Source organism: Halichoeres trimaculatus, unplaced genomic scaffold (assembly GCF_033239565.1).
Source record: "Halichoeres trimaculatus isolate MK-OKI-2021-1 unplaced genomic scaffold, fHalTri1.1 fHalTri1_scaffold_18, whole genome shotgun sequence".
Lineage (NCBI taxonomy): Eukaryota > Metazoa > Chordata > Actinopteri > Labriformes > Labridae > Halichoeres > Halichoeres trimaculatus.
The window spans coordinates 17,907,438-17,920,971 of NW_027437196.1; the positions used below are offsets into that span (position 1 = coordinate 17,907,438).

The 13,534-nt window shown below is 39.1% G+C and overlaps 1 protein-coding gene across 3 annotated transcripts in view; it reads right to left on the reverse strand.

Moving 5' to 3' along the window:
• LOC141807308 (uncharacterized) overlaps positions 1-13,534 on the reverse strand; it is a 118,156-nt gene that overhangs the window by 96,121 nt on the left and 8,501 nt on the right. For all 3 annotated transcript variants that reach the window (XM_074693220.1, XM_074693221.1, XM_074693219.1), the window contains exon 3: positions 2,387-2,457. In XM_074693220.1, coding sequence (XP_074549321.1) covers positions 2,387-2,457 — 71 coding nt within the window. The remainder of the gene's footprint in view (positions 1-2,386; positions 2,458-13,534) is intronic.

Sequence of the window (13,534 nt, forward strand, 5' to 3'; positions counted from 1 at the left end):
GTCTGTTGGAGAAGTTGTTCTGTTACAGAGGCCCAGTTATCACACTGATGTAGAATAAAACAAAATAGATGAGAGGTAATCTCTGCCCACTTTCAGTCAAATCATAGAGCTTATGCACCTTTGTGAATAATGTCTTAGATTTTACAGATATACTCATGTCCCCAAATTTTAGTTTAGAATTACTTTACTAGACTTTACTTTGACTTGCTAGGCACCGCCCTGTTGGCTATAGCTGCCTTTTGCAGCAGCTCTCTCTTCTTTGTCCGTTTCTTGTAATTTTTTAGTCTCTTTTTCGTAATCTTTGTCTTTGTATTTGGAGTGGATCATTACTTTGTATGGCTCATTTTTGGTCATGGACACCAAACTTTTTGTGGCTTCAGTGATATTTTTACCACTTTTTCTCCTGTGTTTGTCTGGAGATCCTACATGTAACCATGGCTGCAATGTTTACATGTGGACTCAGCTGTTAGCAGCATGTAGCATGCCAATACTAACTAGTGTAAGGCCTGATGTCATCCCACAAGGTTAGGAGAAGGAGGTGAGGACGACGTGCTGGTTTTCAGGTGTGAGCTAAGAAGTGACGACATGGACCTGTCCTTCCATCCATCGTTATTGGGAACGTAAGATCTATCTCCAATAAGATGGACGAGCTAGCTGTGCTAACCCAGCAACAGAGGGAATACCAGAGTTGAAGACGCTCAGTCCTGGACCCTGTGGAGGTGGAGACTGGCTGGGCTGGAGAGTGGTGGACAGGCTGTCGTCATCTATTTTCTTGCAGACCTTTTTGCACTTTCTATACACTTTCTTACTTTTTTTTTTTTTGATTGCTGCTGTGACTCCTGAATTTCCCCTCGGGGATAAATAAAGTATTTTCTATTTTTCCTATTCTATTTTCTATAAGCATCTTTTTGGATTCTTTTATATTGGAAGTTAAAGTGTATGTGTGACTTAAATGCTAGCCTCAGGTTTGGGGTAGACCTCTGATGTTTCGCACACCTGGCTGTCCCCACGTCAGCCTTGTTAGAGCTTCTATAAAACAACTACCAAAACTATAATTGAAAAAAAAAAAATTCAAAGTCACAAAACTTGAAATGTAATGGCTGGTCGATAATGAAACAACATACTGAACCCAAAATGTAACAACTTGTTATATCTTGGGTCAGTTATGATATATTTTAAAAATGGCTTATTGCTTTAATGAAGTATTATACACAAATGCTCCATATATATACAGTATATATAAAATAACCCACTACCAGCTACAGCTTTTTTACAGGTGCCACATCTAAGGGAGAAAAATTGCTGCTCATCCCACTCATCTATGATGTATTTTTCTATGTTTTGTTTACCTGTTGTGGCTGCTTTCTGGCTGTCGTATGGCATGGACTAACTCTAATCCTCAGCAGTTCTTTACCACTAAATGATCCTAATCTCTGAATAAGGCATCTCTGAATATGAAACTTGTGATGGCATACCCAACGTCGTTTCACTTTTAATGCTTTGGCAGGGCAACTAGCCAACTGGGATTTAAAATTTGGGGATGTCATCACAGGTGGCAAACTACATCTCAAGGGGGGCTTTTGCATCTGCCCATGAATTTATTGTGCAGACTTAAAGGCTAGACATTTTAAAGTCAAGTTAATAGACGTAGTATTTGACCAAATCTAGAAGAAGAGTTGAAAGTTAAGGTTACAAAATTTTGATTTATTTTATATTCAACTTATATTAAAAAAAACACTGTGTGCCAATACATCACAAATCTTATCGGTTTTCACCAGCTTTATACAACCCAGGTTTTACCAAATGATAACTTTCAGTGTGTTATCAAATATTAGTGGAAATTCAGTAATTTTACATGAAACACTACCCTGGTCAGGTAACTCCAGTTGTTTACTGTAGTTTTAAAGATGTACAATGTATGAGCATGGAGGTTTAGATTTAGAAAATGTTTCTTTCATTAGTTTCATCAAGATGTGCAAAACTTGAAATAAAAATCTGTCGTTCCAGAAAGGTTTAGAGTAGAAAGAGAACAAGTCTTTAGGGGCCTTGAAGCACTGCATGGTGGGAAATCTCATATAGGGATTTGCATATTGCCATGGGGGCAGTGGTGTTGCATTGACTCCCAGAGGAGCTTAACTTCCCTTAGGAGATACAGAGTCCCTGAGGCCAACTGTGTTACCTTTCTCTACACTGTGAGACCTGTGTGTGTGTATGTGTGAGTGAGTGAGTGTGTGTTCAGTCAACTTGTGAAGTTATCACAAAGAAGTTGTTCATTATTTGAGTCAAGAGTAAACTTTTTCAGGGGGAAAAAAGATTTCCTTGTTGATGAGGTAAGAAGCTGAGTAACTACTGCATGTCATCAGACAGTGTTTCTGTCTGTACCTACCTCAGTGGGACGAGAGCTGCAGGTTCCACCAGCTCATGTAGGAGCATCGTCCTCAGATCTACCTCAGACACCTGAAAAATGAACAAATGACATGAGGTTACACAGGTTACTCAGTCACATCAGTCTGATTAACTAGGTAACAATTCAAAGGAAGAATGGCTTAGATATTAATGAATCATACTGGCTATTTTTGCCATTTACTGTCCAGCTCCTGCATTTTAGACTGTAGATTTTATCCTTACTGTATGCTTTTGTTTGTAAAGGTTTGTTTTTCACTATTTGCCTGAAAAGGAAGCAATCTGCCACATCAGGTTCTGGGAAACTACGATTAGCATTTCTTAAAACACTCTCATAAAGACTAAATTACTATTGATTATTCATAGATGAAAAAATGCAGAGTAGGTTACAAGAAAAATATTTATATTTGCATCTCTGGTTTAAAGATTGAGTTCTGAGGGTGTGTTATGAATATGAAGTGTGTGAGAATTTTCTATATCTTTACAAACTGCTAAAATGTTAAAGTCTGTGTTGTGTTTATATATGATAGAATCATAAAGCATTGAAGCTTATGAAAAAGACAAATCCATGGTCATATTTCCACTCCAAAGCTGCTGCAAATAAAAGAGAGAGCAGCAGTTGCTGGGTTTCATAGAGACGGAGTGGAGAGAGTGAGCATGGCTGATGAAAAAAAAGCAGTGATACAGAAAATAACATGTTTATTATTATCAAACGTTGCTCTCTGTTCAATGACTTCTTACTGGAGCCACGTTTCTAGGGAACAAAAAATAAAACAAATCATGCAGTACGAGGTACCAAGAAGTCCAACTTTTGTGCCATGGCCTTGAAAATGTATCAGTGTTGTTTGATTTTCATTGTAACACCATTATCCTTAATTACACGCTTCTTTATGGAGGATTTAAAAAACACAGCTGTAATTTTTTCATAAAGCTAGATCTGGCATGCTTAACAACACTTACATTCTCACCCTAACACATGTTTGACTTCTATTTATTAATTAGAACTCATTCACTAGAGGAAAATAATTTTCAAGTGCTGTAAACTGTGATGAAGTTTGACACGACAGAGGAATAGGGCTGTGAAGTGTACCGACCCCAGCTAATTGCTTGGAAATTTCATCTTTATGACCGTGGCACCGTGATGATAAAGTCAAGGAAAACAAAAGGATAAGAAATAAAGAAAACAGCATGCAGCTGTATGAACAACAGATGAAAGAAAAAAAATCTGTCCGCTTTCTGCTTTGTTCATTTTCAAAACGGGGCCAATGGAGCACAAATCACCCAAATCTAATCAGAAAGCTGACAGAATCAAATACAGAAGAAAGGAATCGAAGATGAAATTTGAAATGTGATTACTCTAATGACTTCATAATTCGGCTGTCCTCTGTTGGGATTTCAAAAGAATATATTTGATGCAATAGTAGCACAGCAAGTCACTTGCTCTGAAAAGGAACATTAGCATTAAGAGCTTGCAGAAAAACACACTACGTCCTCAGTTTATTTTCAGATACAAAGGAACTCCTTGCACTTAAATAACCTTTGCCATAACTTTGTATAGCTCTCCTGTCTCCTGTCTCCTGTTCTGACCGACCATAAGACTGTAAGGACCAATGGGAAATATGGGTCAGCCGTGTTATCATTCAGTGAAGTCATGCTGTAATGCTTCAGAAAGAAAACACAAAAGTAAATACAAACAGATCCGGCTCTGAGGGGAGGTAAACAGCTATGGTGCCCATGCTTTTTTATTATGCATGACTTCAATAAAAGAAAGTGCTAACATGGGCTGGAAAGAGAAAAGAGGATGCCAGTACAGAGAGGAAGTAAGACAAGCAGGGTTTAAGAGAGAGAGAAAGAGACCCAGCAGCACTGGTGAAATATCGGCCACTCTATCGCTGAGGTGACAGGGGTCACTCTGGGAAAAGGAAATCAATGCTGACAGCAGTGACTCACAGGTCAACACATAGCTGTGTGTGTAAAACTGTGTGTGTGCGTCTTTAAATACAAGCTTGTGTGTGAGTTTCATTTATGCATATGCAAGCATTAAGTATGTGTATGTCTTCCGTTGTGCTAAAGTGATTTCAAGACACAGGGTAGACAAACAGAAAGGAAAAGAAAAGAAAGAAAAATGGAAAAAAAAAGACAGGAAAGGAAAGGAAAGGAAAGGAAAGGAAAGGAAAGGAAAGGAAAGGAAAGGAAAGGAAAGGAAAGGAAAGTGTTTCAGTTATAGGACATTCATATTGTTTCCCTTAAGACACGAAAAGAATCACATGTCAAGAAATTCTTATTACAGGCAGATATTAGGAAATCAGACCTGTTCTAGATGACCTACAAGTTCTAGACATACTGTATCAGTACTATATATGAAGATCACTAATGTAATACGGCTCTAAATTATTTGATGCTTTTGAAATCAGAAGTAGTATTTTAAAATGTCTGAAGTCATGTGATCCTTTCTCAGTTTTGTTGATGAGTCTTGCAGCAGTATTGTGAATCAACCGCACTTTCCTGATAGGTATTTCAAGGAGACTTGTAAGGACACCAAAAGAGGAGCTTGGCAGAAATGAAAAGGTAAATTTTTTCTGCTGCTTTTTGAGACATCACTTAAAAGAAAAAAAAAAACAAGAACAGGTTTGTCAAATTCACTCTGCAAGATGTACATGTTTTGTTTGTTATTGTATTTTAACACCTGAGACATTACAAAGAATGGAAGTTTATTCCAGTGATTGATTTTAGCTTTAAAATAATTTAGTTCATATTTTTAGTTTATATGTCCCCAACATAACAAATAAAAACACTGATTTTCACCCCCAGTCATTAAACATTCATAACCCAATGCAGCTGCAATGTGACAATGAGAAGACCCGGCACACTTGGAGGTCAGCGGCTAATAAAGGTAGGCTGTGTGTATTTGGGAGTGTCAATAAGTGTGTGTCTGTGTCTGCATGCCTTATATACCCTTGGGTTAGCAGGAGTTACGACCTGCTTACATTATTAAGGTGAGTAGTAGGCTGCGTTATGTATGCCTAAACAGCCAGTCCATTCATTACAGATGCAATCCCCTAAGTACATGAATAAGCACACAGCCTACTCCCTCTGCTGCGCGCTCTCTCTCTTTCGGCCTCTCTGAACTGTAAAGGAGACAAAATATTGGTGTGATGCAGAGCGCTTTAGATAAATCAGAAACAGGAGCAAATTAATAATAAGGAATAAAACAGCATTAGCTGATTAAGTATGTATGGCGGAGTGGCGGCTGTAATTTACAGGCAGCTGGGGTTTGGTGTCCGGAATAAGGTCTCATTACGGTTCACAATGCGCGCGTGTGTGTGTGTGTGTGTGTGTGTGTGTGTGTGTGTGTGTGTGTGTGTGTGTGTGTGTGTGTGTGTGTGTGTGTGTGTGTGTGTGTGTGTGTGTGTGTGTGTGTGTGTGTGTGTGCGTGCATGTCCATCCCGTTAGTAATCCGTCACCAGTGGTCTCAGGTTTATGAAAAGGCCTGCAATCTATGATAATGAGCCCTGTGAAGGTTATGACCACGGTAAACTCATTTGTTAGAGGGAGGGCTTCTGTGTGTATGTGTGTGTTTGCGTGTGTGTGTTTATGAGTAATACAACCATTCAATTATAGGGAAGATAAGAAATACACTCTTAAAGTAATGGTCAAATAAGCATAAGAGACGGAGAAAAAGGAGCACAAGAGTGAGTGTTACAGGGAGCACATTACATGGATGTTGCATCACATCATTTAGTTTCCTCAGTCAGTTCTTAAGACAAACAGAACAGGCGTGTGAATATGCTCTAATAGAAGGTTCTCTGTCTTTAATGAGCATCACTGATACTCCCGAAATGATCACATTCTCAAAAAGAGGAGGCAAGGATGTGTACGGTAGTCATACAAAACCTGTAAGTCTGTTCAGTATTAGACTCAAGTGGCAGATACTCAGCAGTAGAAGTACTTTATAGTAGTAAGATTAGAACTATAAAAAGTGAGAATGTTCAAAATGTTACAGAATAAAAGAGGAGGAAACATTTCATGGCAACACTTCAACATTTGCAGAATCAGGTAGCTTCTTTCGTCCTCTGTCTCGTTCTCTTTCCCGTCATCTCTATTGTTTTGTTTCCAGCCTCAAATCGCGCCTCCTGTCTCATCTACTTGCCCCTCACCCATGCCTTCCTCTTCCCTGCTCTTTTTTTCTCTTCATTCCCCCTTCTCTTTTGCTTTTCATACTTCTTTTCTCTCTAAAACCAACCATCCATTTACACTTCCATTCTGTTTTTCATCTTCCATCCATTCCTTTTGTCTGGAGCTAGGTCAACTAAAAGCAACAGAAAAGAAAAAAAAAGAAGGAACATTTGTGTGTGCGTTAGTGTGAGTCACCAGATAGCAACAGAAAAAAGAATGAAAAAATAAAAAAGAGATAATGCGACTCATTATGATGGTGACTGGAAGGAACATGCCAGTGCCTTGTTGGACTATGTCAAGGCCCGCATGTTTGAAGAAAGTGTGTAACAAAAATGTGGGCTTTAGTTTTGTCCAGAGTGAGCTCCATGTAAGGCCAGAGTGATGCAACAATGATGATAGACTTATAAAAAAAGAAAGAAAAAAAACACATACTGTGTAGCATTCAAGGCTTTTTCCTGTGCTTCACTCTTACTATACCGTACAGAATCGAAATGTACTCAACAGTCTTGTATAGAAATGTATGCCACACAGTTGATTCACTTTTTCATTTGGTATCCTGGCAATTTCATGTGACATCCTATGAAAATACATTTTTCCTATCTGTGTAGTCTGCAGAGGCAGTGTTGAATTTACAGAGTGAAGCATACTTGATTGTAAAGGGACTAAACTGGTCACAGACTCATCATGTTACAAATTCTACTAGCAGCAGCTTTCAAATATAAAACTCCCTTACATGCCGATTTATTGCAGATTGACTGGGAAAAAGTATATAAACCTTACACATAAACAGGTGAGGTGACACTATATCCACAGAGAAAGATATCTGCCTGGTATACAGATTATGTAGATTATGCATTTGCTCAATATATTTCACCCCGTAAATCTGCTCTCTGTCCACACCAGAGGAGAGGAAATTCTTGCATATTTATTCTGTTTCTCTACAGCCAGCAGGCTCATCCTATGTGATAATACACAACCACTAACAGTAATGGGTTTTAAAATACACTTATTTTTATGAATAAGTTTCATTTATGTAGTTTCGTAATATTTTGGGGTTCAGTGACCAATGATGAAAAATGCATCTTTGGACAGCTCATTCTAGTCAACTAAAGCTCCAAATTCTCAATCACTGGTTTGACTTTATTCCAGGCCTGTACTTCTGAATATGGATGCACAATATATCAGTATCAATATCAGTATCAGGCGATATTGGTTATTTTTTTAAACACATCAGCATCGGCCGATGTGTAAAAGTGGGCTCATATTTAATCATTAGCTGCTGGCCATTTTCAGAGCATCTTGCACAGTCTTTCAAGACCCAAATAATATTGTTTTCTATGACCATGCAAACACCAAAACTGCCTAAGAACAGTGGACCCTCTTCTTTTATGTCTCTCTTCCTGTTTTTGATCCAAAAAAACAGAAAAAACATACTTTTTTAAACACGTTCATCACATCGCTCTTTCTCCCTGAACTACCTCAACATATCTTCTCAGATTGTTTTTTTTGTTTGGTTTTTTCCCCCCAATATTGATATCTGTAAATATTGGTTATCGGCCATAGCAGCAATATTAGTATCGGATATCAGTACTGGTCAAAATTTGGGGTGGCTGTGGCTCAGTGGTAGAGTAGTCGCATCTCAATCGGAAGGTCTGGGATTCAATTCCAGCTCCTGCAGTCACATGTGAAGTATCCTTGAGCAAGACACTGAACCCTGAATAGCTCGAACTGTTGGTCAGTGGTGTGTGGATAGTGTGTGAATGTGTTAGATAAAAACTGATAAGTACTGGTCCATTCCATTCCAAAATTTTCACATTGGTGCATCCCTACTTCTGAACTATAAAAATGACTATATAGGGATAAACTCTTGTACTGTTAGCAGGTAGGATTGCTCACTCCACAGGCAAACAAAGATGGAACCAGAAAGCACAACACAGCTGCATAAAAACAGCATACTGCTGACACAATGAAAATAATTACCTTTTCTACCCCAATAACAAACTGATCAGACAGCTGTTAAACTTGTATTTCTTGTTTGACAGTAGCTGGAAACAGCCAGTACAAGCACTGAAAAGTACCATATGAAATAATCAAGTTTTTGCAGATGGTCTTGTTTGCTATTTTTGAAATCAGAGGCATCTGAATTAATTTCATTCTGTTTCATAACCAACTAAAAGCTTTCCGCAGAAGCATTCAGACACATTAAGGGAACCTGCCGGCCAACCAGTACAGATATCTGGCTTATATTTTAACTTTCCAATAATTCCAGCACATTTCTTATAGATCCATTTTATTTTACAATCGGCAATCTAAAGTACTTATCATTCCAGCACCAGGTTTCTGCATACCACATTCAAAAGAAGTACTTATGTCCACTTCTCATTCCTTTCACTTTTTGGGTAAAACCGACTGAAATAGCAGCACAGATCAGAGCCACAGTCTCTCCACTGTATCAGATGGACGAGTTGCAGTTTCATCCTCTGGCTGATATATTAACAAAGGTTTACAAGGGCAGTGCACTACATATGTAAGTTTGGCCTTATGGCTGACCTTACAATGCACTTAGTATCCTGTACAGGGAGTAATGCTCTAGCCACTCCTACAAGCCATTTATTCCAGCTAACGACCGTCAAGCACTCATAAATCAGCATTAGGAACCTCTTTCGCCCTCTCTCTCTCGTTTAGCATCCCCTCTCTTTGGCATCTCCCCTTCCCTCTGATATTTTCTGTCGCTTTCTCTCTTCCTTTCTTGTCTTCGCCCTTGTCAGCTTTTTATTTTACATTTTAACTCTGGTTTAAGTAACTTTTGAACTTTAATCTTCAAATGTTCCTCTTACTCCCTCAATTCTTACTAATCTTACCCTCCTAACTCTCCTTTTTTGTCCCAGTCGGTCTCTTGCTTTGCCCCGCTCTGTCCTAACCTTTTCCCTCTTTCCAGTGTTTATGTATTGCTCTGTTTACTTCCTGCCATCCATCCTCTCTCACCCGTTCATTCTGGAAATTCCTTTCCTTGCTGATAGAGACGGCATCCCTGAAATGTGTAACCTGGTATTGGCACCTCTATTGATTTTAATTAAGCTAATTAGTTCATTATTTGAAAGATCAAACGGGGGCATCCATTACAGCATAGAGAGAGACTGGGAGCTGGGGGGTGGTATGGGAAAAGGGGGGGCAGTGAAGTTAATATGGTAATGAAGACGATCAATTATCACTCACAGCAAAGTCATTAACAACAGCATTAGCATAGTCAACCATCGCAACCCCCTGACCTCCAGTGCTCTCTCTTCTCACTCTCAGTCCTGTGTTGCTGCAACCAGCTGCCTCCCATACACACACTCAAACATGCATGCATGAGCGTGTTGTGTGAGTGAAAGAGATGGAGAGGAAGAAAGGAGGGGGTGAAAGAGGTCACAGAGTTCAGAAGCTGTTTTTAATGCAGACGTTAAATGAGTTCCCACCTTCTCCCCCAACCAAAACAGAGCAGTCACTTCTAGACAGGCAGATTTCAGATCAACAGCTTCATATACAGACTATGCGGTAACCTTGAGCATTAAAAAAATAAAGTGGGGTGCAACAAAAAAAGGAGTTCATGTGAGTAAACTTCAGTGTGTATTAAAATGCCTATCTTTATTAGCAGGGTTACCCTACAGTCTGGTACCAAAAACATAACTGACATTCCCCATAACTGTGTGTCAATGAAAAGTGAATCTAATCTAAAGCATAATACAGCTAAGAGTTACAAAAAATTAGCTGTGGGGAATGGCTGATTGACTGAGGGGTGGGTGTGTTGTAGCTAGCAACTAAGCCGTTTTCTAAACACCACTGTTTCACCCTAAAATACAGATGTCTGCCCCTTTTGATAACTGAAGTCAGCATTTCTACCTTTTTTTTCTGCAGCCTCCTCAGAGACCAATGAGAGAACACACTGGCCCTTTTTGTATTGGGAGTCTGCAACAGCGCTGTGGCCCAGCTCTGCAACCATCATTCATTTCCTTATAACGACCCCTTGATGGTGCAATATTGGTGTGTCCCAGTGTGTGATTTTGCATTGGAAAATGGCATTGCAGAGGCACAGTAAGTAAACGCACGGCAGAAGCCGTGATGAGGGATGCTCTTATCCGGTCCTGGTACGGGTCGTATACAGACTCAAAAAGCTAGATCTGACATTGGTGGCAATGGAGTGATCCATGAGGCAGATCTCTGCTGTGTTTCATTCATACTCAGAACTGGGAAGTCAGAAGTGGGAGTGATGTCATCTCTGAGTTCAGCGATCCAGTTGCCAAGTCGGAAAAACTTGCCTTAACAGCCCTATTTCTGTATATTTTGGAATAAAATTATTTATAAGGCTGATTTATGGCTACAAACACTAATCAGAAATTCTAAAATAAAAACGATAACGAAAAGATAGCAGGAGCTTAATGACTGTGTACTCCTGAATTCAGAATTTCCTACTGGGAACTCAGGGGTGGTGTGGGTGCTCCGACTTACAAGTCGGAAATTCTGACCTCGGGTGGCGTTCCAGCTGGGCGTTCCCACTCAGAACTCGGAAATTCCAACTTCCGAGTAAAAATGGAACACTGAACAAAATTCAGCTCAAGTTAGAAAATCCTTAAACTGCTGAAGTATTATTCTCCATCTCATCCTCATATTACGGTAAAGAGAATGGTTAACAAATACTGAAATCAGACCAGAACAGTATCCCTATCAGCCAATACTAAAGCCCAGGTATCGTATGAATATTGGGACTAAAAAACTAGATCAGTGCATCCCCACCTGTGACAGACTACTAAAGGATTTAGGAGACTAAAAAGCTGCTGGTACTTTATTCATGTCTTAAAAAGTCTATAAAGTTGATTATTATTTCAAGAAAAAAATTCAGTACGGTTTTTAGAATTCATCTGGTGAATGAAAACTGATACAGATATGGTGGATTTGTGTAACCCTAATAAAGCTACTTTGACGTGTCTGCCTTCTGCAATCGTTCATTTATATGTATGTTGCCTTTTCACACACCAGCTAGTTACACTGTGCATATCTAAAAGCCCCTGTCAGGAGTCTCTGACTGATTATGAAACAGATGACTGTTATACCTCTTCATGACCTATAAAAACAAACAAGGCCGTCAACAGCAATACTGACAGTTTTTATATTATGATTTTTTAATGCCTGTAACCACCGTGAGGGGGGTGTCAGATGAGAAGATTTACAGCACACTGAAGAAACAGACTTTTTTTTTTTACCTTTTCCACAGTAAGTTTTCACATTGATGGATATGTTTCACTGCTCAAAGATGCATGATGAGATATTCTGATCAGAATACAAACATAAACGTACAGGGCAAAATCAGCAACTACATTGGAGGTGAAGCATTGACCACAGGGGGCCCCAAAGTCAGTTGTCTTGCAGGAATTGTTTTTTTCACTGCAGGTGTTTTTTCCCAGAGGAGAAAACTACTTGTTTACTTGTTTCCTAATTTTTATACATATTCCTAAGTTCATGCACGAAAACAATCAAGACAACTTCTTTGTAAGTGAACCAATCGACTAAGACCTGGGTTCAATTGTTTTAAATCTATATGTGGTTAAGAGGCCACCCTGTGTTTTAGAATCAAAAGTCTCATTAAAGTGTCTCCTTTGGCCACCTAGAAGTTTTCATTCTGCAGTTCTTCCATAACTTTCATCTTTTATGCAATATTTTGTTGAGCTCCAGTCAAGGCAGCCAAATGAGTCTTAAGAGTGCTACTATGGCGGCTGCTCTACATGACAGGAAAAATGATGTTCTCATTAGTGCAGATTAAGTCATGAGACCAATTTCCTCATTTGGTTTCCAAGCCTAAAGATTTTAATAGCCCCTGTTCTGCAATTTATAGGGAATGTCATAAATAGTCACTTTGTGAATCACACAAAAAATGGAGACTTTCATCGCAGCTGGAGGTATTCCCAGCATGCAGTTGGCAAATGTGTTCTGTGCACTTGTTTTAACCTATTTGTTTCTTCTTGAATAAAATAAGACAAAAGAAATTAGGATTTTTTTGTTGTTCTTGTTAACAGTGCTTTTTTTGAACAACAAAAGCTAACAAGGAAAGCAAAGGAATATTCCAGTTCAAGCTCTAACACAACAAAATACCGCTCAACTCAAGTGAAGACAAAGAGTCTAAAAAACATGTTTACTAATATTGGTGTTTTGATTGTGTTGGATAGGATAAGAACTTGGAAAATGTGTGGCAACGGTGAGATGACAGGATGAGTGGATCAAAGGGAAGGCCAGTGATCCCAAATGATCCCTGCTGATCTGTTCTGATCTACACTGATCCCCCCCAGGCTGCCACAGTCCCCTCTACTGCCCTGCAGGCCAGAGGCTAAACTCTGGGAATTAAAAAATCTGCCCATAAGGCCAACACACACACACACACACACACACACACACACACACACACACACACACACACACACACACACACACACACACACACACACACACACACACACACACACACACACACACACACACGGCGCATACGGTACTGTGCGCACATGCACAAAGAAAACAAGAAAGGAATTACATACAAAATTCATCAGATGAATGCAAAAAAAAAACTGTATGCTAGATAAATTGAAAAAATTATTGCAAGAAATTAATAACATAAGAAATAATAACAATATGACCCATAAAAACATATATACTATAAAAAATTGCATGAAAGTCTTTCATGACCTCTTTGATCTTGATCTTTTGATATTCAAGACACACACTCACAAACACAATAATTAAGACCAGGGTTTCTCATTTCTTATTAAATTGTTTAAGCAGTTGTTGAGAAATCTCAGACAAACTGCGCTCATGTCTTAACGGAGGATGTCAAGGTACAAATGCCATCCAACCGCCTCTTTAAACATCTGCAGCCTGCTGTTTGTGACGCAAAGATATGATGACATTAGCCGACACATTAAAGCAG